This window comes from Lytechinus variegatus, chromosome 2, assembly GCF_018143015.1.
Source record: "Lytechinus variegatus isolate NC3 chromosome 2, Lvar_3.0, whole genome shotgun sequence".
Classification (NCBI taxonomy): Eukaryota; Metazoa; Echinodermata; class Echinoidea; order Temnopleuroida; family Toxopneustidae; genus Lytechinus; species Lytechinus variegatus.
The window spans coordinates 20,263,366-20,289,073 of record NC_054741.1 but is presented as its reverse complement, the minus strand read 5'-3'; the positions used below and the strand labels follow the sequence as shown (position 1 = coordinate 20,289,073).

General features: G+C 34.6%; 1 protein-coding gene across 2 annotated transcripts in view; it reads right to left on the bottom strand.

The window, feature by feature from the left end:
• LOC121407527 (ran-binding protein 9-like) overlaps positions 1 to 25,708 on the bottom strand; it is a 65,740-nt gene that overhangs the window by 6,971 nt on the left and 33,061 nt on the right. Inside the window, exons 3-8 of one of the 2 annotated variants that reach the window (XM_041598655.1) lie at positions 11,935 to 11,993; positions 11,125 to 11,292; positions 8,609 to 8,631; positions 2,248 to 2,349; positions 1,246 to 1,331; positions 172 to 284 (exon numbers count right to left, since the gene is read on the bottom strand). In XM_041598655.1, the coding sequence (XP_041454589.1) occupies positions 172 to 284; positions 1,246 to 1,331; positions 2,248 to 2,349; positions 8,609 to 8,631; positions 11,125 to 11,292; positions 11,935 to 11,993 (551 nt within the window). The remainder of the gene's footprint in view (positions 1 to 171; positions 285 to 1,245; positions 1,332 to 2,247; positions 2,350 to 8,608; positions 8,632 to 11,124; positions 11,293 to 11,934; positions 11,994 to 25,708) is intronic. The other variant, XM_041598656.1, reaches the window with a different exon arrangement.

Genomic DNA, 25,708 nt, shown 5'->3' with positions numbered 1-25,708 from the left:
AATGTATAGTATCATAATTTTTGATATTTTTTTTCATTTCATCAAATCAATTGGTTGTTGGGATGGATGTGACCTTTAACTGTTCTCTATATATAAACACAGAACATGCAGTGTTACGAGACAACATCAACAGCAGGATTAGCAGGTGGCGAATAAGGAAACCAAACTCACTTTGCCTGTTTTTAATTGACATGACTTCTTCAGCTATTGTTTGTCTTGTACTCCGAGCAAAGCTCTCGGCTGTTTGACTGTAACCATGGTGAACTAAATACGTTGACACAATTCTTTAAATGAGAAAGAAATAGAAAGAAAGTATGCACAACAGATCGTAACATATTTATCAAGCAAATAAACATTTTCAAGTATCTACATTGTCGAGCACTTTAATATGAATATCATTGAAAGTACTATATAAGATGTAATTTATTATCATATCTTCACAAAAAAAGTCCTATCAATATTAACTTTACTATGCAGGGCTCTCTGATATGAGAAAGACAAGTGGGACAGATTATTCATTAGATACAGTACACAAATAATAAGCATCATTGAGACTACTTTCACTGTGTCCATTTCTTTCATTTGGCGCTGGCCAGCTTTTACACCCTGGACAAAATTGTTTTTTTCTGTATAATCCGATAAATAATACTTGGAGCATCCATCAATTAATAAACTTCATAATTATGAAGAAACACAATTTACCAGCTTTCCCCAAGGATGTAAAATCTTGATTGATATGCACGTGGACGAACAAATTTCATTTTTAATAGATATACGCACATAGCGCCAGTTCTAAAAGAACTTCACTGGTTGCATGTGGTGGAGCGGATAAAATTCAAGATTTTTTGGCTTACATGGAAAATTGTTAATGGTTGTGCTCCCCATTATTTTAATGATCTTTCTTATCTCCGAATATGGTTGACAACTTGTAGAGTCAAATACTCATTTGGTGAAAAGCTTTTGCTCATAGTGCTCCAACTTAACACCCCCTTCTGTGTAGTAATTCCCTTTGCGCCTCTAAATAAGAAACTAGAGAGAAGGTACTCTAAATGCTATATATTATTATTAAGTGTTTGGTACTTCAAATCAGAAAAACAGTATTAAACATTGACATAGTGAAGCTTTATATTATTTAACTGAAATCCCATGAATGAACAGAACACTTGAACAAAACAATATGTCGGCATGTCCGTTTTAATGCTATTTTCCAATATTTTTTTTCTCCATAAAAGACGTTGTGCGAACCTGTGTAGCACTGATTGCCATTCCCCTTGGTCATCTGGTACTGGATAATTCTCTATTGTTGTCTTCGTCTTCATCCTCATTTCCTGCTTAGAAGAAATAGCATCATCATTAAAAATAACTTGATAATCTTGTTCACCTGACAAAATTAAAGGTATAAGAATATAGTTGAAGCAAACTGCTATCTCATGAGAAAGACTTTAAAATCAAGGTTTAATTCATCACAGATCTAGACCTTGTATGTTAACATGAACTTATCTTTGTGAAATCATGAAATCTAATAACTGAAAACTGACAACACTTAATCACTAACACAGTGTATTACTACTGCTTAGAAAAACACCCAACATTTGATGGGAATCCATGTTTATTTTGCTCATTTCTCAGCAATAACACATTTTCTTCCAGAGCTATTCAGCACATTAATACATACACTTTGGTGATCATTTTACTGGATTCTATTCAAACTATTTTTTAGATTGTGACCTGAACTGGCTTTTCCTTTTAAAGGACAGTGGATTCACCTAAATGTTTAATTTGGGGTTACCAAAAGAATATGATAAATTGAGCATATAAAACGAGTGAATCTTATATTAAAATGAGACCTCAAATTAAGCGTAATTCCTCTGTAATTACTACTTTAAAAGCATATGATTTCTAAGTATAAAAAATAAAAAGTTAACTCTACATTTCTAGTGATTTTATTAACAAAGCTTAATGAAGCATCTAATTTCTGATAATTTATCTATTCAACATCATAGATTGGGCATTTAAATTTAGATTTGTTCTTTGTTACTCAAGGACTGGTCATATATAATTCATGAAGTTTGATGGAAATCTAATTTCCCATGATAGGATCAGCAAGATACACATTTTGATAAATAATAAATTTATTTCCAAGATTCACATAATTCAATATATCCAGAAACTATCCAATGAGGTTGCTAAATTTCATGGATACATTCAAGGCAGCGTATATTGTTGATCATAATAATATTGATATACCTGCATGAGGTCTTCTATATTGAACACAAATGGGCTCTGACCAAAGTTTGTATCAACGATTTCACCAGGCGTCTGAAGGCCTACGGTTGGATACAAGTTGCTCTGTATAAAAAAAGAAGGAAAGACAAAGTGAACTATAATGAATATATAAACAATGAAGGCATGAGAAAGACTTGATGAACAATTAAACCAAACAACAATAACAACAAAATGGAGAAAAAAGAGAGTAAGGGGAAAAATACACAGAATATTAAAAAATATTACTGGAATTCAAATATAGAATAAAATAAACAAGAAATAAGTATACATTGAGTACAATAAGTAGGATGTTTCCACTCAAAAGAATGAAAGGGTAGAACAGGATGTCTCTAAATTAGGTATTTTTTACTCTCAAGAAATAAAAAATGTGGCTGTTGGTTTGCATGACCCCGTACTGCAGAAAGGTAAGCCAATCAAGAACGAAACTAAATCAATGTGAAGAATGAATCAGCAAAACAATCCATACATGGATAGAAACAGCCACAGATATGTTACAATTCCTGATTCACAACCTTGCGTTTGTAGTCAGATGGCCATGCCTGTATCGTCACTCGTATTCTATGATAGAACTGCCAGCTGATTTACATCCGACAAATAGGCTTGGCAATGATCGTACTGTAGAAAGTGACCAAAGTATCGCAACTTCGCAAGGATACACATACAGAACAAAACATAAAATGCTGTTCTACCCCCTTCTTTGCTTAATAGCTGTTGCCACAGAATGTCTATTGTGCCTGGTGGACTAACTCACACAGCCAGCTGTATGCATGAGTCACAAGAGGGGCAACACACAATGCCACGCACTTCAATGATAATAAATTACAGCCTCCCTAGGCTAAACTATGTGACAACTTTTAAACACATATGCTGTTCTATTCATGAAAATTGTTATCACCTACCAGTTACAGAAATGACAGGGGATATCATTTAGTGCCTGAAACTCCAAACAAAAGCTTACCCCCCAAAGGGAATATGGATATTTTTTTTAATCGTGAGGATTTTCAAATTTCAATTTCTGTAACATTACCAGAAACATTACTGCTTAAATATATAGAACCCGATATCAATCCATTGGGACAACCTGTGTCTGTGAGGGGTAACGGGATCCACATTTTTCCCTCTCCCCTTCCCCTATTGTGCTTCTCTATCAACTCTTTGCATTCTACATGTACATTGCCATTTTACTGACTTGTTATATAAGAATCAGAAAATAATTGAATATAATTGTTAGCCTGGCAATGAAGTAATTTTCAGACTGAGAATTCATTAAGGACATCAAGGACATTAAGAACATTAAGGAAATTAGTATTTGGCAATGAAGGTACAGTTCGCTACAGGAGCACTTAATAGTCAATAATTTGTTGATATTCTTCACTTTTTTTGCAAATATGCTATATGTAGAATAAATGTTCAAATAACAAATCATTTTCCATCAAATAATTTCATTGTTTGATTGATTTTCTTTTTGATTGCATGTTATGTTAAAATACTATCTTCAAAAGTGTAAAATTTAAATCTGATTGGATAACAAATACTTATTTTTAACATTAACTATGACAATTCAAGATTATTTCTTCTCTAAAGTAATCAGATAAATTATCTAATGAAGAATACACATTACAATTTCACAAAGTTATTTATTCAAGTAAATATTGTTCTCTACTGTTCCTTTTTATGAATTTGTCCAATACAAAAATTAACTCACATGTCATAGTACAAACCACAACAGAATTTAAAAAGAAGTCGTTGTAAATTGGCTAATTGAGATAGTCATTTAATTAAAGTGGCCATGAAAAAAGCATCATAAACACTTATGAGTGCTCTTTGAATCCTGCTTTGCAATTCAAACATTTAACATAATAAATGAAAAATGAAATATCATTCATAACAGAAAGTGAGAAAAATGTGAATTGATGTTTGGGGGAAACAACTACCACAAAAAAAGAAAAATAACTTTCACTTTGCATATTTATTTTCTACATCTGGTCAAGAAGCATTTTCATAACAATAATTATTTCAAGGGAAGCTCCGATATGAAAATCAACTTGACATCAAGTTAGTTACAAAAGCAGAAAATGGAATATATCTATGATTTCTTTTGTTCCTTACAAGCTTCTCCCCATAATCCATATTATTCTAAATGAAATAAATTGCACAAACTTTTAAATTGTTCATGAAGGATGAATTATAGAAGCCTTTAGGATATTGCAAGATTTGTACTTAAAGCACTGTTACCTTTCAAAAAAAAAGAAAAGAGAAGAGAATGGCAGTATTTGTACGAAAGACCATAATAGAAAATGTAGCTATGATGAAAAACCTAAAAAGACCTAACAAATGGCCTTACAAAGTTAAAGTACAATACAAATTCATAACCTTAATAATTTTGGGACTTTTTTTTCCTAAAGTTAAACGGACAAAATAAATGACATGTGGAATTTGAAAATATATTTTGTTGTCCCTTGTCCCTGTGACCCTACTATTTTCAGGGGGGGGGGTCACCTAATAACTATTAAACTTTAATTTATAAAATTCCAAACTTTGTCATACCATGTCTATAAAGAGATAATACCTTACAATGAGCATGTACTGTTGCTACTGGTACTGAATATTTTGTGAATCATAAGTGTAGTATACACCTCTAGCATGTTGGATTATATTCTCATGATCACACTCTGCTCTTTGAAGGGATAATCACACAACTTCAAGAAAAAAAAAATAATAGAAAATACAGCTATGGTGAAAAAACTGGTTCAAGAATATTCTAATATTCATGTTTTTATTTTAAATCATGATTGTGTCATCAATTGATACGGAGACCTTGTTATTAAAGATTCTACGTTTAAAGGCCACCGCACATCTGACGACTAGTCTACGACCCGATTGTGGAACAAGTCGCATTTTGCTAATTTTCTGCAAATGTGAATGAAAAGTCTCTACTTAATTGAGGTTCAAATCAACTGTATGAATAGTAATATAATGATTTTTGGATGATTGCAAGCCTTTAGTTTGGAGTAAAGGTCAAATGAGTTTCAAATTGTAACTAATCATATGATTGTATGACATTGTTACAACTAGATATATAAAGAAATGTAAGATATAAAGTGATGAGCCTCATCATATTGTGTTACAACATATCTTGCAACTATCTGAGTGAAGGCCCTTAGCATGGTTCCATATCATACAATAGGGGGAGCATTACACTGCAAAATATAATAATCATCAAGGTTCTGCTACTATAAAGTTGTGTATTGTAAATTTTAAGTGAATCTTGTATACCCGAGTCAAAACAAATTCCTTATGTTGACATGTCATCACCATTTTTTGTTCTGTACATACATTGCACATTGCATCTACAGTGCATTTACTTGTGTGTAAACCGGTGACAAACAAATTTCCTTTATGGAAATAACGTCATTCAATTCAATATAAACCTATTTGTACATGTACCGCACATAAAATCCATTTAACTAGAGTACCTGATGTCATGACGAGCATTTTTCATTTTGCTGAAGAATGATGGTAGTTTGTACACGGTAAATACCACTCTATACCAAGGCTTGTCTTTATGGGCATGGCCATTTCTGAAAAATCAACCCTCATTTAATTTATAGACTAATTACCCATAGGGGCTTATCCTCGCTAGATACATGTATATATTGCAACAGAGTTGTGTTAAAGTAAATCAATGTATTCTATTTTACCAACTATGACGAAGATACTGAGGGATATGATATATTGTATTGGATTAAGCCTTGCTAGAATGATGGGGTATCACATAACTCACTGCTTGTCTAGCCGTGGTAGGCAGACACTCATACTCTAGCCTTAATCAAATCGTTTTCCTATGAATTGCATCAAATGAAGTGATTCTCGTGAAATTAACTTATATTTAGGATTGACAAAATATGTATATTGAGGAGAAATATGTGGCATGTTTGTGGAGGGATATCTGAACTGTTTATTTTAAAGCATTTTCCAACATATGACAACAGAAGCATAATATTTTTATCATGAAATTTAGACTTATTTTGTAATTTTTGTTCCCAATTTTTTTCTTTAGAATATTCGTTATATTTTATCGTTTTAAGTGGCAGAGGATGTAATTGAGTAAAAGAAAAAAAATTCCTCCAATTAAACAGTTTCATATACTGCAAAACTTCAGGTATAACACATACCTTACTTAAAAAAACATATGTGGAATAATAGCTGGAATGCAGACTAGTACGAGGCTTGTTGACAATATTTTTGAGCTATGTTCAAGTGAGGGAGTGATGTAGGGCTCAGCAGGTAATACATTCTAATACATCATGTCTGATCATGGGGGAATGGTTATGACTGTATTATAAGCCTCGGTCTACACCGTGAGAAACTGTGTATACATCATGCTTGCTGTTGTGGGTACAGGATGTCTTGTTACATTTAGAAAAGACAGTTTTCACAACCACTACACAGATGCTTTCTGGAACATTTATTACAAAAACCCTTAATGACAATGACAAAGCAGTCTTTGTCCAAAATCGGTTTATCAACAACAACAGTGTCATCTGTGCCTCTGGACAAACAACATACTTGCAAACTTTTTGTAAGCTCAGAATTTTACGACGATCAGCTGTCCCGGTCAACTAGTTTTCAACAAAGACCTCTATGCTGTCCATTATGGTTTGATGGGCATTTTCAATAGATTTACCATGTCGTAGATTCTGTCCTTGCTCAATTGCAAAAGCTCAATAATAATATTGCACTAGTGGTCCATCACTAGAATCATTTCAATCAAGGGCTATATGATTCCTTCACCATCAATCATGGCACTCTTAAGTATATAGGCCTATATATATATAAATATATATATCTATAATTTCCCTTTAACAAATTGTGAAAGCATTTTTGTGGACCACTGGAATGTTATTCAATTTCCAAAAGCAGTTGCTTTATTTTCACTAGATTGGTGGGAGGGGGTAACTGAACTTTCTGAAATCCGAGGGGGCACTTGAAAGCACCTTTTAAAAATGTCTCACTCTCTCTGTTCTTCATGTAGCAACATGTCCTTGCTTGCGTTCCAGACGTTTCAATATTGATTACTTTTACTGCCCACGATTTTAGGAAGCCATGCACTATGTTCTAACTTAGGCCTCTCCCTTGCTTGCTCTTTGTGGAGTAGATTCCTTATCTTGCATCAAATGCATGTAATATGAAATTATGAAGGTCCTGCATCATAAAAGTAAAATCCTATCACTTCAATGTGAGCGGCAACGTGCAGCAACTCACATGGCAAAAGTCTCATCATGGCCAAGATTATATCAAATCAAACATAATGAATGTTCACCTGCTCGGCTCAATGTTTGTATCCTATCTTTCTGAAGGTCAATGAACCGCTATCATCCTGTTCAATTCAAGCATACTCAATCGAATGGGGGAGAACTGTCGGTTCTAGTTTGGTTTGACCTCTGAAGTTATAAACACATGCGGGGGAAATCAGGGTGCAACAATTTCTGAACAGCCCCCTCCTCCTCCATTCAGTCCTCTCTGAACACAATCAACAACATAAGAGCTTCGTTTAGGCCTACATGGCATGCAGGAAGAAGGGTGCAACGGCACTTCTTGCCCCAAACAGCCCTCTCTTAAACAGCCTTCCCTTTCAGAAGTCCCCTCCGAACACAATCAACATCATGAGGGTTTTACTGACACGGGCTTCCTCAAGGGAAATTCAATTGGGTAGGGAAGAGCTGGATACCCTTAACAGTGACTCACACCACAGACTCTTCCTCACTTTCAGAGCAAGGTTACTCAATGTTTGAAGTGCAGGAGACTGGGCCAGGGTACAGGGTCATTCAAATCATGAACTGGGGAGCTGTTTAAAGAATCAATGTCATTTTCACTGAAAATTGTCTCAGCTATTGCGAATCTTTGCATCTGATTGGCTGGAGGCAGATTCGTCAGTGAAAATCACTATCAAGATGGTTCATGAAATGCTTCCCAGTGATATCAACAGCTGCTCTCATCATTTTGTTCAATTACAATACTGAATTACTGATCCATCATACTATTCCCTCACTATAAAATCTACATGAGGTTTACCTTACACTTCCGGTAATGTCTATTTTAATTCCTTTTTTTAAATTAGTAATTCAAACCTTGAAATATTAAGTGTGTATATCAATGAGGATATGCTTACCCTTTCTGAAATAAGGAAAAAAAAGACTCATTTTACTTTTTATTCCCCCCCCCCGTCTCTTGAACACATGTGCAAAAATAAAAGTATTTTAACGTGACCTTGTATCCTATAAAATCCCCTATCTCATAAATAAGAAATGATCATACTTACAGGTAGATCTGTGAATGCAATACCTGCAACAAGATAAAGAGATAACACATTATATAGTCAGAACATGGTTACATAATTAAAAAAAAACATCAGAGAATTGACCCTTAATGTATTATCCAAAACTGCAAACACTCTACTGATATATTAATCATACTTAATATGCACTTAATATTGTGTAGAGTATTTCACTTTTAAGCCATACATATAGGACTAATATGTTACATTAATAATAATAATAATAATAATAATAGGCATTTATATAGCGCCATCTATCTAGAAATATTCTATTCCGAGGCGCGTTGTTATTATTATTATTACCCCGGCTTTAGCTCGAGCTGCCTCTCAGCGCTCATGCATTCAAGGAATTAATCCTGCCGGGTACCCATTCACCTCACCTGGGTCGAGTGCAGCACAATGTGGATAAATTTCTTGCTGAAGGAAATTACGCCATGGCTGGGATTCGAACCCACGACCCTCTGTTTCAAAGTCAGAAGACTTATCCACTGGGCCACAACGCTCCACAGAAATAGGTAATAAACGAAATAGAATTTATGCATACAAAAATACAAATACACGAACATGTTCAATGCATATGTGAGCTTTTACTACATGTATGCTATGTATTCCATTGACTTCTGTTTGACAACATCTGGAAATTCATGTACATATCTAATGCCAAACGAAATACATGAAAACAACATGTTTTCATCAATCTTGTATCATGAAATGAAAGCACGTTGCGGTAACAGCTGAAATCAACTCCATTAGCATACATGCAAACTAAAACCAAAACAAATCTGTTTTCATATTGAGAAGAAGCAGCTTCCAAATTGGCATTTACCCAAACATTGTTATGCTCTATAAAATGTAATAAACAAATGCTATTATGTCACAGGTGTGTAGAATCAAATGTACATGGGTCATCCATCATGTTTGAATGAAGGTCATAAAAGTTACATGGCGAATATGGGGAATCCCCAATTGTCCCAAAAAATTTCCCTGTTCAAATGTTGCACAAATCTACTTCTATTTATTTTCATGGCGTACATGGAGATTACAACTCCACAAACTCAACTTGATGCTTTCCTCACAATGTGCATTCCGAACCCATCAATGCCATGCCAAGGGAGTGATGAACAATAGCAGTACATGCCAAACATGTCGCTGACATTCCACTGAAACTAAGAACCGATTATGATCAATATTTTTTCAGAATCACCCTTGATTAATTATCATGTCTGAACGGGGCCCTTCTACACTCTATCATCATGGGACCCTACAATCTTGATCTAACCCATGACACTTCACACCTAAGCATCTCAGGGGTCATTACCCTCGGGTCTTTAATACCAATCTGGGCCTCGTCTTACAAAGAGTTGCAATTTATCCAATCAATCACAACTATGGATGGCCAGCAATGTCAACATCTATTATGCATGTTTGTTCAAAATATTTTCTAGCTATGATGTATATTCATGCATTCATCGCTTCTTGAAAATTTACTGTTTCTCTTTGTTTACAAAGGACATTGTTCAAATTTCCTGCAGAATAAATAATGTCCCTGGCGGATTTCCATAGAGTTACGATTGATTGGATCAATCGTAAATTTGGAAGATGGTGCCCTGGGGAGTGTTTCCTGAAGAGTTTTTTCAGTGATTTTCATCGTCTAATTTGCTTTTAGCCAATGAGATGCAAGGATATACAGTAGAGTATGAGAATAGGCAGTACATGAAATGCTCCCTCCTGATGACATGCTCATGCTTTCAAGAAGTCCAATATTCGTTTTAGTCCATCACATTGAACTGATTCGCATCAAGACATGTATACTCAAATGCAAGCGGACAAGGCTATGAAACACACCCGTTGAGAGTAGTTTCAAGCCAAGATGTTTTTTTTTTGTATCAAGGGGTCCTTTACACCGCCTGCCAACTAGAGGAATCTACAGTCTTGCAGTCATGACACTGCACATCTAAATATCTTGAGGTCATTACACTAGGGTCTTGTGTGAAGGAATCGAGTATGGATATGTTTACAAACCGGAATACATCAGCACGTTCAGATACATGTACGTGAACAAATCATCTTCGCTTATCCTGTTTGGTTGGTTTAGATTGCAATTAACTACTTTGTTTGTAAAGGAAATTAAGCCTTATTAAATGGTACTTGTCTCTTCATATCGCTTGTATTGATGTAAAATGGCTAGGCCTATATTTTATTGCATTGCAATAGCTACTGATTGCTTCAAAGAACAGGTAGACTTAAGCTAAAATTTCAGGCTTCCCATTTTCTGTCATCATTCTGAAAATTGAGATTGAGTATCTGAGATTAAAATTCCATATTTGTTCTGGACATATTCAGAATCATCCCAGCTGGATTAATCAATTATCTTTCCACAATATTTTCTCTCAAATCGTTTTCATTCTCCTCCTTTTATCCAACCATAAACTTCAATTCAAAGAAGCATTTTATTCTCTGCACTACATTATTTTTCACACTACATTAATCATTTTTCTCACCTAGGTGCACTCCGTTTTTTGTGTAAAAACAAGTGTTGTCAACAAGATTCACTCCGCATCCTACAACGTCACCCGTTGTAAACGTTGGACCGTAAGGTTGTCCGTTCCCTGCAGAGTTGAATGTATGTCCGTTGTCGCCGTGGTAACCATAAGAGTGCTTGTCCCAGCCTGGAAGAAAATCGAGATGAAAAGACAGGGAAAAGAATTCTAAGATGCATGTTATTTTTACATTCTCTATCATTGCACAAAATATCAGACTAAACTCTTTGAATCATACACAAAAATATTAATTATTCATCAATAATAATTACTAAAACTACTGAATAAAAATTAAGATTTGACAGTGTATCAACATTTCCAATGACATGAACATTTTTTTTCCAACTCTTTTCTCTATCTGTGTTCTTCCTATATGCTTACCCTCATATAAATCTATCCCAAGTTCCCAACCAAAATAGATACAGATTATAATACCATCAAACAAACATAAGATTCATCTCCATGGAAACAGAAGGACAATTACAATCAGACTATCATTCTTCCTTCCAATGTACATAATTTTGCCGAGTCATTTTGGTCCATCTTGAAGATCATACAAATCAATTAAATCAGTCTAAACCCTCAACCAGAGATATTACGACATGTGAAATTACTTTCGAAGAGGAGCATCAATCTATATAGGTTTTGACATTAACCTATTGTTTTGATCAAACTGCAACTGTACACGAATCAAGAATACATGTAGAATACTAGTATGAACATAAAGAACAAAACAAAAACACAATGTCTTGCTGGTCAGAAATTTCATACCTGGCAGTTTGCTCATATTATTTCCAAACTCCTCTGTGGACAATCCTATGCCCATATATCTGCAATAAACAAAACAAACAAATAAAAAAGATTTAAGTTTTTGGTATTTATATAAACAAAATAACATACTTGCCTGTACATGTGCATTTGATACAGATTATAGATGTTAAAGAGTAACACAAAAACATAAAATGAGGAAAGAAATACAGTCATGGAACAATATTCATTTTTAATCATATGAGACATGGGTGACATGTCTAATAATGTCCCCATAGTTTTCATTTATGACACTGATAACTGCAATAAATTTCTCAAATTTTCATGATGTAGTCAGACATTTGATATTCATGTTTCTGCCTGATTAAAGCCTTTCATTCCAATTTCATGTGCTGCGGAAATGAAATAAATTGGCATAGAGTAAGGACGGGCTAAATATAAACAATTTCTATTTTAAAATCAATTCTTGTCAGTTAACAATGATTATCATTTGAAACGTTAAATTAAAGAATGATATAGGCAAATTTTCAACCAAACATTTGTAATCATATTCTTCTTGAAAAAAAAGTTATTTTGAATTTGAAGAAAAAAAGTAATAAGATTATGAGATTGCGAGGAGGTAAGGAGTTACATTGAAGGGAAAAATTGTTTAAAGAAAAAAAATTCCCATTCCACACATTTACAGCCTTTTATTTATTTATGACCAATGATTTTTTGTCATCTATATCTATATCCTTTGTTCTTTTTAGAATATCATACACATATATAAATTGAATGGAATATCCTAATCCTTTTTCCACAATTTTTTTCCTTTTTTTTCAAATGTCTATTTTATTGTAGTCCCTTTTCATACACCTTATATGGATATATCAAAGGGGTGATTCACAAAGATTTAAGTATGACTTGAGTCCCACTTAAATTTGCATGTGGTAAAAAAGGCATGACCGCATTGGGCAGATCATGCGAAGAGGATGCGCACTACTGCATATTGATCAATAAGATTGCATTTCACATATCAAGTCACACTTAAATCTTTGTGAAATGCCCCCCCTGGAGTTTATATGTCTGACTGAAATTCTCTACGATCATAATTCGTGTACAGACTTTCCCTGGACCAACCTGACTGTGACTGCACATTAAGTATATCTCACGTGCAAGCAAACGCATAAATGCACTTGAGTGACGCATAATCCATTAAACACGTCAATAAGAACAGAGCATCTGCCGAAACATGTAATTTGGTTGTTAGAGGATTTCTGTGTTTAGGAGGTACTCAATAAGATATTGCAGGTTGTTCTTTGAGGATGCAATGATTGATTGTGATCGTCTGACTACATTCATGACTTCTGACTGGCACAAGTACAGTAAATAATCATTCTTCTAATGTACATGGATGTTGACAATATTCCTTTTTATGGGTAAGACATATCTCTAGCAATCTTTCAAAGACATATGAAAAAATATTTCAACTGAAGTTAAATTGTGCTGTAAAAAAACAAATTAATTAAACTACTTATGAATGCAATAACAAATTTAATTAGGACTCTTTTCCAATAGTTGGGGAAGGGGGCTGGGGACCGGGGTGAAGGGGTCCTACTTCACTACTTCAATCACAACATGATACCATGGACCTATTACAAAGGTCCATGATGATACATATCATGTTTGCATTCATACCTATTTATGGGAAAAAATCATTTATTTCACATAATTTTAGTTCCATGTTAAACCTACAATTTTCATTAACACTGTAGAGGGAGATCTTTGAACACAAGGACAACCTTCTTCAATAAGAATGGAAATAATTATATTGGTTAATAATCAGTACTACAAGATTAAATGGAAGCAGTAGATATATTTGCCTTTTAATCAAGCAAAGAGTCATGGAGATACATTTACACATACTAAGCTACAATAAACCCTATACCTCTTGCCAATAGCAAACAGGAAATTTACAATGGAAGGTCGAAGGGCAGATTGTTTCGTCGTCCACGTGGAACCACAAGATCTTCCATTATTTGTAATACAAGCCTTCTGAACAAAGAAATGACAGTCAAACAAATGATTTTGAACTTCTGCCCTCTATCTGTAATAACATGCACGATTTTAACACATAGCCTACAAACATCCTGATTCAGCAACAATTCAGATCAAAGACATATGACAAAGCATCTTTTCAGGAAAGATTTTCATATTTACATTTTGACCAACCCACACTTTAGCATATTTCACAAGTTATTGAAGAGTCATACATTTTGTAAAAACAACCAAGGAATTTACTGCACAAAATGCAATACTTTTGAAGAGGAAAATGTTACAGATGGCAGCAACAGTACATCATATTGCAATTTGAAACATTTTTGCAAATTGGAAAAAACAGCATTCCAACAAACAAAATGCGACACTGTACTCATAATGAAAAAGGGTGGGTGGAGACTGGAGAGCAAAGAAAGAAAATGCAGTGCCAGAAATATTTATTCAACATGTCATTTTGCTTCCAATGTGTAATTTGAAATGAATAATCACGATTCTGCAGGCCATTACATGAACTTAAATATATCTGTATCAAAATCTCTATTCACTTATTTTCATACATCTCAGAAACAGAGCTCTAGTCTAAAATCAAGATAAAGAAAGGATACCAATATTAGAGACAAGGTAATTGAAGAAAAGAGAATTGACATTGACAAAATTGGCAACAAGTACAAGAACCAAAAACATGTAAAGGATCCATGCCATGAGCAATTTTGTGAACTTATGTATGTCTGACACACTTTTACACAAGTTCCATCTAAACCCTCAAATAATTTTTGAGCTTTCAGTATTTCTATAAATATAGGTATGACAAAATAATATTCAATTTCTTTCTCAGCCATACACAGCCAAAGGGTGAAGAAAGAATAGGAGTAAACAAATCTGGTATCCTGACCGGGCCTACATGTAGGTCTTCAGTTGGTGAAGGAAAACATAGGTGTCAACATAGACAAAGGTCAGAGACTCATCCTGCATTCCACCACCATTCTACAGATGACCATTATCAGCATCTCACCAATTGAAACTAAATGATAATAAAATATACTAAATAGTGGGAAAAGATCCTAAATTCATTTTCCTACATGTAGCTCTCTAGCTGTTATCCAGTATCTGCAAACACAGATTTATATCAACAAAGAGTCAAAGATAAACCTGCCCTACATTCCACCACCATTCTTTAAAATGATACTTAATGAGGATTGTCTCTTTGCTCCCCTGCTTCTAACCTCTTGAAAGTTGAAACTAATGGACAAAAATAAACTGAACTTGTGAAAAAATATCCTTTAGAAACATATCTAATCTGTAGATAGTATCAGAAACACAGGGCATCAACAAAGACAAAGGTCACAGACGTGACCTACATTCTGCCACACAGCTGATCATAAATTGCAATGGTCTCTTCAATTCATCCCTCAGGTTCAAACCTCTTGACACCATTGGATACAAATAAACTGGACAAAAACAGAATCGTTGCCGATTGCTGAATACTGAAATAACTTAAAGGGGAAGTGCACCCTGATAAAAAGTTTGTTGTAAAAATGCCAGATAAAATAATTAAAACATATTGGTGAAAGTTTGAGGAAAATTCATATAATATTAAGAAAGTTATCAGAATTTGAAATGATTGATTTGTGCATCATAAACGAGCAGCCACCCAATATAAAATGCATGAATTCCATTTTTTTAATGGTTCATGATGTCTAAAAAAATATTTCAGGAGCTGATGTGAAATGATTTGTCTGTTGATATACTGAAGCTACAATAAAAAACATTTTCATTTTATGAAATGACATTTCATTGATTTTTTTTTAAAAAATTCACAATACATACATGTAGGAAGCTGCTCACATATGACAAATCAAATATTAAAATTCTAAAAACTTTTTTAATCTTTGATGGATTTTCCTAAAACCTTTATATTTTCTGCTATATTCAAATTATTTTTTTGTCAGGGTGATCTTCACCTGAAAAATATCCTATAAAAATATTTGATCTCTTGCCAGGATCACAGACACAGGGTGTCAATATCTGTATCAAGGTCACAGACCATCCTACATTCCGTCTCCATTCTACAGATGACACTTATTAGCCGGTGCCGCACCAGCCAGAGTTTGCTCAATCTTGATATTTTAGCCCAATCGGCCCTCTTCGCGATTAATCTCAAGATTCAAGAAACCCCATATCCACCATCGCAAGAAGAGCGATTCCTGCTCCAGCGAGGCATCATTGCATTATGGTCTGACGCCGTGAAATAATCTTGAGTGCGTCTGCACCTGCAAATTAGCATAATGATTTGTAAAAGAGAGCGCTACTTTGCACATAATCACAAGTTGACTTGGGATTGCAATCTTGAGATTAATCCAGCAAACTAGCACGATAATTGCGTCTCCATTACAAATAATCTCGAGATTGTTCAGATCGGGATAATTTGCCGGATCAGATTAAGTGCACTAAATTGAAAACTCAGGCTAGTGCAGACAGTCATATAGCCTCTTCACTTCTCAATATCTAACCTCCTGAAACCAAGAGATGAAAAATGAATTGGAGAGTGTTCAAAGTGATTTATCTTTACAGGTCACTCAAGAGGAAATTGATATAAAAAAAACAAAGAGATGAATTGTTGGAGTGGTAACAGGTAATGTCTATATAGACTGAGGTTTAAAAGGCTTCCAGTTCACCTATATATCTTTACCAGCTGCATACATCTAGTGTGCCATCGAATAGGCTATGAGTAAATAGGAACCTCGTTAAAAACTATTGCATGTAGAAACTGACATTGATTTACGATGAGTCAAACCTTTTAGATCTTGAGTGATAATGAAGGTTAGCCTTCACATTTAATTAATCAAATATGATTAGTGAATGCTTAAGAAGTACTACATATATATATATATATATATATATATATATATATATATATATATGTACGTGCATGGGATATATCGCTGTCAAAAAGCACATTCAGATTTCTATTCAATGGCCCACAATGCAGTTGCATACACCTATATGTATAGGTGAAAAATTACAATATAAAAAATAGAAATAAAACACAAACAAGCAAAGACAAAACCAGGTACAACACTGAACACATTAGTTGGTGACGTTTTTCTCACAACAATCGCTTCAGTCAAAACATCCTCCATCTGATATTAGGCATACTAAAACATGCATTTAATTCAGAGATGAGACAGAAAAAAAACCTGATTTCCCCAACTCACTTTCACCCCTACATGAAGCTCTTCTTTGTTTTCAATAGACGATCTTCAAAATGTCAGGGGAGTGGGTGTTCATGAAGCGCATCATTTTGATGATTCCACTCACTCATCTCTCCCCAGAAACTCGCATAACAATTGACACAGGAAAATCACCGACAAATTACACTACATGATGATACCATCCAGCAGACTCCTACGATGAATGAATGATATATGCATCATCAAGCTTTCCAATGCAGCACACAAAGTGCAAAATCAATACTAATACACACATTCCAGGTAAAACTCTGCTGCTAATACGAGGGGGGGGGGGGCAATAAATAGATGATGACTGTACATAATGTATGTATACCTTGTATATGAATTTACATACATGACGTCAGAGCAACTGCATATTAAGACTGCTTGAGGCAACCTACACATTTTACATTGTTTCCAGGATAATACACAGGTCTACATGTACATGCAATTGGCCTGCAAGTACCTAAATAGAAAACAGATGTTGACATGAGGAATTTTTCTCGATCTATCTCCTTTATTATTTTACATTCTTCTTGAATTTAAACTTTACTTTTTTCATGCTTTGTATCAATGAAAATATGAATTTAAACGTTTCATAAAAATATTTATTTTCCCACCGCTTTGCGCATCTTGTTATTTCACTATTAAAGGATGTTTCTGTACTTGTGCCTACATGTAAATTTTAGCAGAATATGTATTCTTATTGTTTTTCATTGTAAACAAACAAAAGCGATAGAGCCCAGTACATAAATAAAAAAAGGGTTATGATTGGTAGGCCTATTTGATTTAGCTGGATTTTATGAGAAATTGTTGCTGTTTATACAACTCTGAGCTAAACTGACAATTACAAGCCTGGTATTTGTTTAATTGATGCATCATTTTCACACCATTGCACATGTTATTTCTCTTTTATATCTTTTCTGCTTTATCTCCTACAAGCTAATTTACTGCAAACCTGACTATGGACAAAAGCAAAACAAATACCAACTGAACATTTCTCAACAGCAATGCTAGTGTGCAGTTTACTGTATACGGTATGCATGATGAGCTTTCTTTCCTCATACCCCATGCAATATCATGTAGATCTCTAAAGCCTAAACAGTCTCTCCTTCCTAGGGGTATGTCCTTGACCTTACACAGCTGACTAGACTAGATCATAGATCATAGAGGCAAGTATGTACCAGAAGCTCATTGGTTGATCAACTTATAAGGAATAAGATCAGGGTATGAGAAGAGCTAGACAAATCATAACTGAAATCATTAAGAAAAAACAAGCCTTTTTTAAAGTATTTTTTAAAAATACATGTACATGTACAAACCTTTTAAAGACATTTTCACAAGTCATCAATGGTATTTAGAAATGCCCTTGTACAGACCCACAGTAAGCCTAAGTCTTCTTAATATGAGGAGTTTGGTGATGCCACTTTACATGTGTGCAAATGTTCTGGTAAAAAAACCCAAACAACATTTCAGCTGAATTACAAGTGTTACATGTACAATGTATGTACATGTAACAAGCATATCATTTTCAGAATATTGATTTTTACAGATGTGTTGAGGGTGAAAATCTGCTTTTTTTTATAAATGACAAGGTTTGTTGTTCAGTGTATTTTAGTCAATATCAAGGTAATGCCATGAGCGCCATGAGCACAAAAAGATGATCCTGTGCATGATACAATCAACTGTATGGACAATCACACTACACTCCCCTGGGGAGTGAGGTGCTTCCTTGACCTTAAACAGCTGATTGGGAAACAATGGTGGGGGCTTGACTAGGTCAGTCATAACATGACCATAACAATGAGCACCTACATGTAGGATTACAGATGATGAGAGCTCAACATTGAGGCTACGTTCATGCAAAAAAAAATCTCAATAACACAAACATACCTGTACCTCAACCATCATGATTTTTTTGCAGTCATACAATCATTTCCATCATGACTTTTCCCAAAATTCTAGTTTTCTTTACAGATGCACAATTTCCAATGGATTTTCCTCAAACCTTCGGCCATTATTTTCAATTGTTTCTTCTGCTATATTCAAAATTAAGTTTTCATCAGAGTGAACTTCCTGTTGAAGTCAACCACAATGATGATTTCCACAAGGTGTAATAATGTCTTTGAGTATCACTACAAATCATTACAGCATGGTACGGTCATATAGGGTCAACTCACTCAACTGGTTATTATTTTGTTGGAGTAAACACCAACCTGCGAGTGAAAGAACTCAATCTATCAGGGTGTTTTCATACAGGAGAGAAATCTGACATAATAAGTGAATTTCTCATCTTGTATGGACAGGCATCCATTATACATGTAGCTCCTGCAGCTAAATGCTGCAGGCCTATATAGATTAGGCCTAGTAAGTACACGAAGTGGAGAGAGAAAGGGGATAAAATGATAAAAGTGTACACTCTCAAATTTCAAGGATTTAAAAACGAATCCAGATTGGTTGTGAATGGTGTTCAGTCAAAATACATTTAATTTCAATCTTAAGGATTAGCTTTCAAAAGCTCATCCTCAAAAGATAAACCAGTTAATTAAAATAGTTTAGCTTTATATTTAAATCTACTAGGCTAAAATCTAATATTTGGCTGTTTACTGTTCATTTCACAGTCGATCTGGATTTATTTATTTTGAATCCTTGGAATTTAGAGTGTACTGTATACCCAAGGTCCATTGTAACCAAGATGTTGGATTTCAGATTGAGCTTACAAAGCCAGACAAGCCAACGAAACAAAATGATCTGTCTAAATGATTAAAGGATCACCAAGCTCTTCCTCAACATCACAACTTTAAAGTAAACTGGAGACAATTTATCTAAAATTAAAAGATGAACACCAGAGTTCTACTTCTAATGATTTATTTGACCTCTTTGTGGTGATTAGATTCTAATCACCACAAATAGGTCAAATGACTAAATATGTTCTCCTGTGAAGAAGTCAGTTGAATGAAGAAAGGCGTCACTGTAAATCATCTGCAATTTCTAAATTAGTCATCTTGTTTTGAAGCGGCATATATGTTGGCAGCTTTCAATTTCTCCCATATCACTCTGACACTAATTATCATGAACTATTTTTTTGTTAACAAAATAACTACAAAGATAACTAGAATTTAATTCGTCATGCGGACGAATTAGGTGGTCTGTCATGATTTTTCATTCAGAGTCGGCTAATGTATAAAATGAATAATTTAGATATGATTGATAATCTTGATTCTAGACATCCTAAGAATAAATTTTGACCATTGCTCAATGTGATTATTAATGTTTCCCATAGACTTTACACGTAAGCAATTTTGAGAATTACAATTCCAATATTGCAAGTGAAAAACGGGCATGATCCCGGCATCTGATCAAAAAGTGGAGGGCACATTCCCGAAAGCCCAGAATCTCAGCTATAACATATTAAAAGCTCAGGCAAAACTGACGAGAAGAAATGGAGATATGGCTCACGAAATAGAGGAAAGTCGAATCTAGTTTTGAGAAAAAGTCATGTCCCATAGAGATTACACGCAAAATACATGTGATATGAAAAAAGCAATTATAATCTGTTTTATCTTGCTAACTTTTAACTTTCATACCTTTTAATTATCATAAATGATCATGTAAGAGGTGGCAAAAAGAAAAAAAAATGAAAAAAAAAATCATCTTTTCTACCCCAGGAATCGAACCTCCGCCCTCGAGAAAGCAAGTCAAATGCGTTATCCATTGAGCCACGATATTCCCCATAGAGATTACACGTAAGCAATTTTGAGAATTACAATTCCAATTTTGCAAGTGAAATACGGGCATGATCCCGGCATCTGATCAAAAAATGAAGGGCACACTTCCGATAGCCCAGAATCTCAGCTACAACATGTTAGAAGCTCAAGGAAAGCTGACAAGAAAAAATGGAGATATGGCTCACGAAATAGAGGAATGTCGAATCTAGTTTTGGGAAAAAGTCATGTCCCATAGAGATTACACGCAAAAAGAGGAAAAATGACATGCCTCTTTTCATCGCTGTTTTACGCAATGATGCGTTTATCAAAACGAATATTCATGTTAACTGAGGAGAAAGAGTACATTATAAACTACAACATATGGAAATCTGGGCGAAAAATGATCTATATTCGAGAAGTTACAGCCAAATTTGCATAAATTTGATGACGTCATTTTGAAAAAAATGAAATTTTTAGATTGGGCGCCTATTTGATGACGTCACGATATAATTTAGGGACAATGGTGACATGAAATCAAATCTACAACTCATACTCTATTGATATATGAAAAAAAAATTGGGGGTCAACGGACTTTTAAAAGAGCTACAGTGAATTTACAATAGGCATGTTTTTGCCCATATATGGCCTATAGTGAGAGCTCGCGCGCACACGTGCTGCAAACTTTAATGGGTGTTAATTTCTATATTAATGGTTGTAGAAGGTTGATCAAGGTATCAAATTGCTCAGAATTTTATTAGCAATGCAATGATATTAATAGAAACGGTTTTTCTGCGTTGTGTTAAGGTGTAACGCGCGGAAACGCGCGCGCATACGTGCGCGCGCGCAAATTTTTGAAATGCTTAAAATGACCTAAAACGTACCCAAAAAAATTTATAGGTCAATTGGACGATTTTTTTACCTTTGACGCGCGCGTGCGCGCGCGTCATGACCTCTACATGACCTTTGATGACATTGACAGTTGACCCTTGACATGAAGTTAATGTCATGTAAATATTGTTAATTTTTGACAATTGATAATGAAGATATGATCAAATGAAGAATTTTACAAAATGGCGCGTAGATGACGTCATCATGACCATATGACCTTGAAAAGCTTATTTTGCCGTCTCTATGATAGATTCTATATATGACGAAAAAATCAGCAAAATTGATTGAGCCAATTTCGAGAAAAGTTGGCGACAAAAAATAGGTACAATGAATAAAGAAAGGAAGAAAGAAATAAAGAAAATTCTGACGAAATCAATAGGTGATCTGTCGTAGACAGACCACCTAATTAGGTGGTCTGTCTCTGACAGATCACCTATTGATTTCGTCAGAATTTTCTTTATTTCTTTCTTTCTTTCTTTATTTCTTTATTCTTGGCACCTATGTTTGTCGCCAACTTTTCTCGGAATTGGCTGAATCAATTTTGCTGATTTTTTCGTCATACATAGAATCTATCATAGAGACGGCATACTAAGCTTTTGAAGGTCATATGGTTATGATGACGTCATCTACGCGCCATTTTGTAAAATTCTTCATTTGATCATATCTTCATTATCAATTATCAAAAATTAATAATATTTACAGGACATTAACTTCATGTCAAGGGTCAACTGTCAATGTCATCAAAGGTCATGTAGAGGTCATGACGCGCGCGTACGCGCGCGCCAAAGGTAAAAAAATCGTCCAAATGACCTATAAAATTTTTTGGGTACGTTTCAGGTCATTTTAAGCATTTCAAAAATTTGCGCGCGCGCACGTATGCGCGCGCGTTTCCGCGCGTTACACCTTAACACAACGCAGAAAAACCGTTTCTTTTAATATCATTGAATTGCTAATAAAATTCTGAGCAATTTGATACCTTGATCAACCTTCTACAACCATTAATATAGAAATTAACACCCATTAAAGTTTGCAGCACGTGTGCGCGCGAGCTCTCACTATAGGCCATATATGGGCAAAAACATGCCTATTGTAAATTCACTGTAGCTCTTTAAAAAGTCCGTTGACCCCCAATTTTTTTTTCATATATCGATAGAGTATGAGTTGTAGATTTGATTTCAGGTCACCATTGTCCCTAAATTATATCGTGACGTCATCAAATAGGCACCCAAACTAAAAATTTCATTTTTTTCAAAAATGACGTCATCAAATTTATTCAAATTTGGCTGTAACTTCTCGAATATAGATCATTTTTCGCCCAGATTTCAATATGTTGTAGTTTATAATGTACTCTTTCTCCTCAGTGAAGATGAATATTCGTTTTGAGAAACGCATCATTGCGTAAAACAGCGATGAAAAGAGGCATGTCATTTTTCCTCATTTTGCGTGTAATCTCTATGGGACATGACTTTTTCCCAAAACTAGATTCGACATTCCTCTATTTCGTGAGCCATATCTCCATTTTATCTTGTCAGCTTTCCTTGAGCTTTTAACATGTTGTAGCTGAGATTCTGTGCTATCGGAAGTGTGCCCTTCATTTTTTGATCAGATGCCGGGATCATGCCCGTATTTCACTTGCAAAATTGGAATTGTAATTCTCAAAATTGCTTATGTGTAATCTCTATGGGGAATATCGTGGCTCAATGGATAACGCATTTGACTTGCTTTCTCGAGGGCGGAGGTTCGATTCCTGGGGTAGAAAAGATGATTTTTTTTTCATTTTTTTTTCTTTTTGCCACCTCTTACATGATCCTTTATGATAATTAAAAGGTATGAAAGTTAAAATTTAGCAAGATAAAACAGATTATAATTGTTTTTTTCATATCACATGTATTTTGTGTGTAATCTCTATGGGACATGACTTTTTCTCAAAACTAGATTCGACATTCCTCTATTTCGTGAGCCATATCTCCATTTCTTCTTGTCAGTTTTGCCGGAGCTTTTAATATGTTATAGCTGAGATTCTGGGCTTTCGGTAATGTTTCCTCCACTATTTGATCAGATGCCGGGATCTTGCCCGTTTTTCACTTGCAATATTGGAATTGTAATTCTCAAAATTGCTTACGTGTAAAGTCTATGGGAAACATTAATAATCACATTGAGCAATGGTCAAAATTTATTCTTAGGATGTCTAGAATCAAGATTATCAATCATATCTAAATTATTCATTTTATACATTAGCCGACTCTGAACGAAAAATCATGACAGACCACCTAATTCGTCTGCATGACGAATTAAATTCTAGTTTTAAATTACAATTTGTTCTCAGCTGAAAATCCTCTGTGCAGTTCAACAATAGTTAACCCTCTGACCCAAAGAAACCTGTCTAGACAAAACACCACGTTTGATCATATCAAGGACAAGTCTTTGTCTATATGACTTCATGGGGTTGTGGGTCCTTTCTACAAATTAAAGGAGCAAACTTTCTTGGCATGTATGCCTGTAGGGTCCCATCCATCCAGAAGTTTGGTAATGGTACCCCGGTACCTTAGAATATTTTCTCAATCCTTTGTAAAAATAGGGCCTTCTTCCCTGAAAGGATAATGAGATGAATAATTAGATTTGCAAGAGTTTTGAAAATTATCATGTACAAATATCACCTGACTGTTGATACTCCTTACAATAACACCTTGACTTATTAGGCCTATTATAAACGCAGTGTTTCTACTTTATAATGAATAATCTATTTAATTTGACCTTTGACCAATTCAGTAAAATATATGCAGGCAGGTCCAAACAGTAAAGCCAAACCTGAAAGTGCACTGCCCCTCCCCTATATCAACACTTAATTTTAAGACCTTCAATTCATCACTGCCAAAACATAAGTTTGGTCTAAACTAAAGTAAAACTGGCTGTTAAAGTGTGTTATGTACATGTACTTTGAGGTGTTATTATGCTGAATAAATGCTGAGTGTACTTATATAATGGTTGGGAATTTAATTAAATAATAAGTTACAAGGTTTTTCAAATAGTTATACATCATATACATGGCCTTTTCATAACAAGTTGATGTTCCATTACCTAACTTGTTTTCTGCTGATTTCCGATATTTGTTTTTATTGCCTATTCATCAAACAAAGTGATTGAACGGATGAACATGTACAAATTCTATTCTCTTTGTCTGCTTTCGTCCATCATATTCAAAGATTAAAGACCGACATTCAATTCCACCTGTATTTTAGATTTAGATTTGTATATCCTGATTTTGGGTTAGTTGGCAGGCCTATATCATTAGGTCTGGACTTTGATATCTACATATACAGGCAATTGACCGCTGAGCTATTGTAGGTAATGCATATGTTGAACAATCCCCACAATACCTTAAATCAATACAGCAATGTAGATCAATAAAAATAACACATGGCTGGAGGAACAAAACATACATTGCAAAATACATGCAGCACTACAAGTGTTGTATACATACACCTTTACACTCGATATCTGACCTCTTTCAACCTTGCAACTCTGATGGCCAAATTACAATGTTTCGGGAAGGAACTTGATGCAATAGGGAGTTGATTAAAAAAAAAAAACTTCTCCGTCAATTATTTGAAAATATTTTTCTATTAAAAAAATCTGAAACAACCACAACCCATGTGAAGGAACCATAAACCATAGAGATCCAACTTGTTGCCAGTTGTTTTGTTTTTATGTTGCTTGTTGTTGTTGTTGTTAATGGTGCTCTGACAAGCTTTGGTGTCCTGTGCACCTGTTGACGGATTAAGGTCACTTTAAAAAAAAGCAAAATGAACAACCTCCATAGGCCTACATGTAATGTACATTTTAACCATTATGGCCGCAGTAACGGGAAATTAAAGGAACTCGAAACTACTCTGAAACTGAATGTAGCAGTCAAAA